This window comes from Diorhabda carinulata, chromosome Y (assembly GCF_026250575.1).
Source record: "Diorhabda carinulata isolate Delta chromosome Y, icDioCari1.1, whole genome shotgun sequence".
NCBI classification, from domain to species: Eukaryota; Metazoa; Arthropoda; class Insecta; order Coleoptera; family Chrysomelidae; genus Diorhabda; species Diorhabda carinulata.
Genome location: NC_079473.1, coordinates 1,002,817 through 1,005,172, shown reverse-complemented (window position 1 = coordinate 1,005,172; position 2,356 = coordinate 1,002,817). Strand labels below are relative to the sequence as shown.

The window sequence follows — 2,356 nt, the reverse complement described above, 5'->3', positions numbered from 1 at the left end:
TGATAGAACTGTTGCATGTTGATTGGCGAGTAAAAATTGAGGTTATGGCGGAGAACAAAAAAAATTGAGATTTTTATCTGATTTATGCAATATGGCCTATGATGGACTACTTAACGGATCCCAATGATGGACCAGGGGTCCATCATTGGAACTGAAATAAACAAAATAAATATATTGTTTTAGTAGTTTTTCTTTTCCATTTATAGAGATGGCATCCAAAAAAAGACAACAGTGGGACGAGCATGATATGCGACAAGCTATTGAGAACGTACAAGATCACAGTATGGGCTTTAAGTTGGCTGCAAAGACCTTCAATGTTCCCAAAACAACTTTGCAAAGGCGTTTGGCTAAACAGGACAGTTCCAAGGGTAATTTGGGAGGACGAACCGCAATTTTCTCTAAAGCCATCGAAGAGGAGATTGCAGGATATATTATTGATATGGAAACACGTTTTTTTGGTTTAACCTCTAAATATTTGCGGCGGATGGTATTCGAAGTAGCCGAAAAAAATAAAATAGAGCATCGTTTCAATCGTGAAACAAAAATGGCAGGTTGGAAATGGGTGAGGGGATTCCTGAAGCGCAATCCACGAATTTCTTTGCGTAGTCCAGAAAGTACATCATTAGCTAGAGCCCAGGCTTTTAACAAGCCTAATATTCAAGCCTATTTCAATACACTATCTAACACTCTGGAGCAGTACAACTTTCCTCCCGAAAATATATTTAATATGGATGAGTCAGGTTTGACTACGGTCCAAAAGAAATGTCAAAAAATTTACGCTTCAAAAGGTCGGAAGCAAGTTGGTGCACTCAGCAGTGCGGAGCGTGGGCAGCACGTGATCGTAGTGTGCGCAATGAATGTCATGGGCACTTACATCCCTCCTGCTCTTATTTACCCTCGTCAAAGGATGAACGATGAGCTTATGAACGATGCTCCCGTTGGTGGCATAGCTTTCGTACAAGAAAAAGGTTGGATGACCAGTGAAATTTTTTGTAGATGGCTAAAGCATTTCGTGAAGTATACGAAAGCATCTAATAACAATAAGGTTCTTTTGCTCCTAGATGGGCACAGTAGCCATAAGAGTCTCGAATCTCTTCAGTTTGCAAAAGAAAATGGGGTAATTGTGTTCTGCTTCCCGGCAGATTGTTCACATCACGTTCAACCATTGGACGTAGGATTCTTCCGTCCTCTTCATACGTATTTTGATCAAGAAATTCAATTACGGCTTCGTCAAAACCCGGGGAAGGCTGTGACTCAATTCAAAATAGCAGGTCTTCTCAATCAAGCTTATTTGAAGAGTGCTGTACCATCAAATGCAATAAATTCGTTCAAAAAGACTGGCATTCATCCTTTCAATCCTCATGTCTTCGAGGACTGGCAATTTGCACCAGCTTTAGCAGCGGATAAGCAGATTCCCGAGGCTCAAGGAGATATCATCGAGAACCAAATGGAATTAGAAATTCAAACCCCATCCACATCTGGTCTTAACATGTCTTCATCATCAGTTCTCGACATTTCTGTAAAGGAAATTTGTCCTCCCCCTCAAACTGTAGCAATTGGTACTGATAAAAAAAATGCAGAAGAAGGGGAAAAACTGGTCATTTGAATTCAACACCAGAAATTCATGAACTCAAAGAGAAGGTTATAGAAAAGGAAACAAAGATAAGAAAACAACAAGCCAGGATAGTAAAACGGAAACTTGTCATTGAAAATGACAGTTCTGATGAAGATGAATCCGCCTTAGAGAACTTTTTGGAAAAGGGACAAGATGACTCAGATGATGATGCTAGCTGCCTGTACTGCAATGAGTTATTCTCGCACTCACGTGCAAAAGAAAAGTGGATTCGTTGTCAAAAATGTAACTCGTGGTGCCATAATGAGTGCGCTGGTGTTTCCTTCCATTGCAAGTCTTTTATTTGTGAGCTCTGTACCTAACGTGATGTTAGTTTGTTCTATATTTTTTTTCTAATAAAACTTTAAAGACATTTTTTTTTTCATTTATTTTAAAGGGGTCCGACATGGGCAGATGTGTGCTAATGATGGACCCCTCGACTACTTTTTTAAAAATAGCTATGCTATTAAACCGGAAATTATTTGGCAGAAAAATCTTCCTATACTATAATAAACTTCGAGCTAAGTATATATTTTCATGTGAAAAAAATTAATAAGTCCAAAACTAAAAAAGTTGTAATGATATTTCCTTAAGGGGTCCATCATAGGCACATTTCCCCTAGTTCTACAACAATAATTGACAGTTTATATATCAAAATTGACCGATCTGTTTTGACATCTGTCATAATTACTGAATCGTTTATTATAATAATGAACATGAATATATTGAGAAGAAGAACCAGCG

The 2,356-nt window shown here is 38.3% G+C and overlaps 1 protein-coding gene across 1 annotated transcript; it reads left to right on the top strand.

Moving 5' to 3' along the window:
* Nucleotides 1-208: 208 nt before the first annotated feature.
* Nucleotides 209-1,606, top strand: LOC130903084 (uncharacterized). The gene has a single exon (XM_057815345.1). The coding sequence runs from the start codon at nt 209-211 to the stop codon at nt 1,604-1,606; it is 1,398 nt and encodes a 465-aa protein (XP_057671328.1).
* The last annotated feature ends 750 nt before the right edge of the window (nt 1,607-2,356 follow it).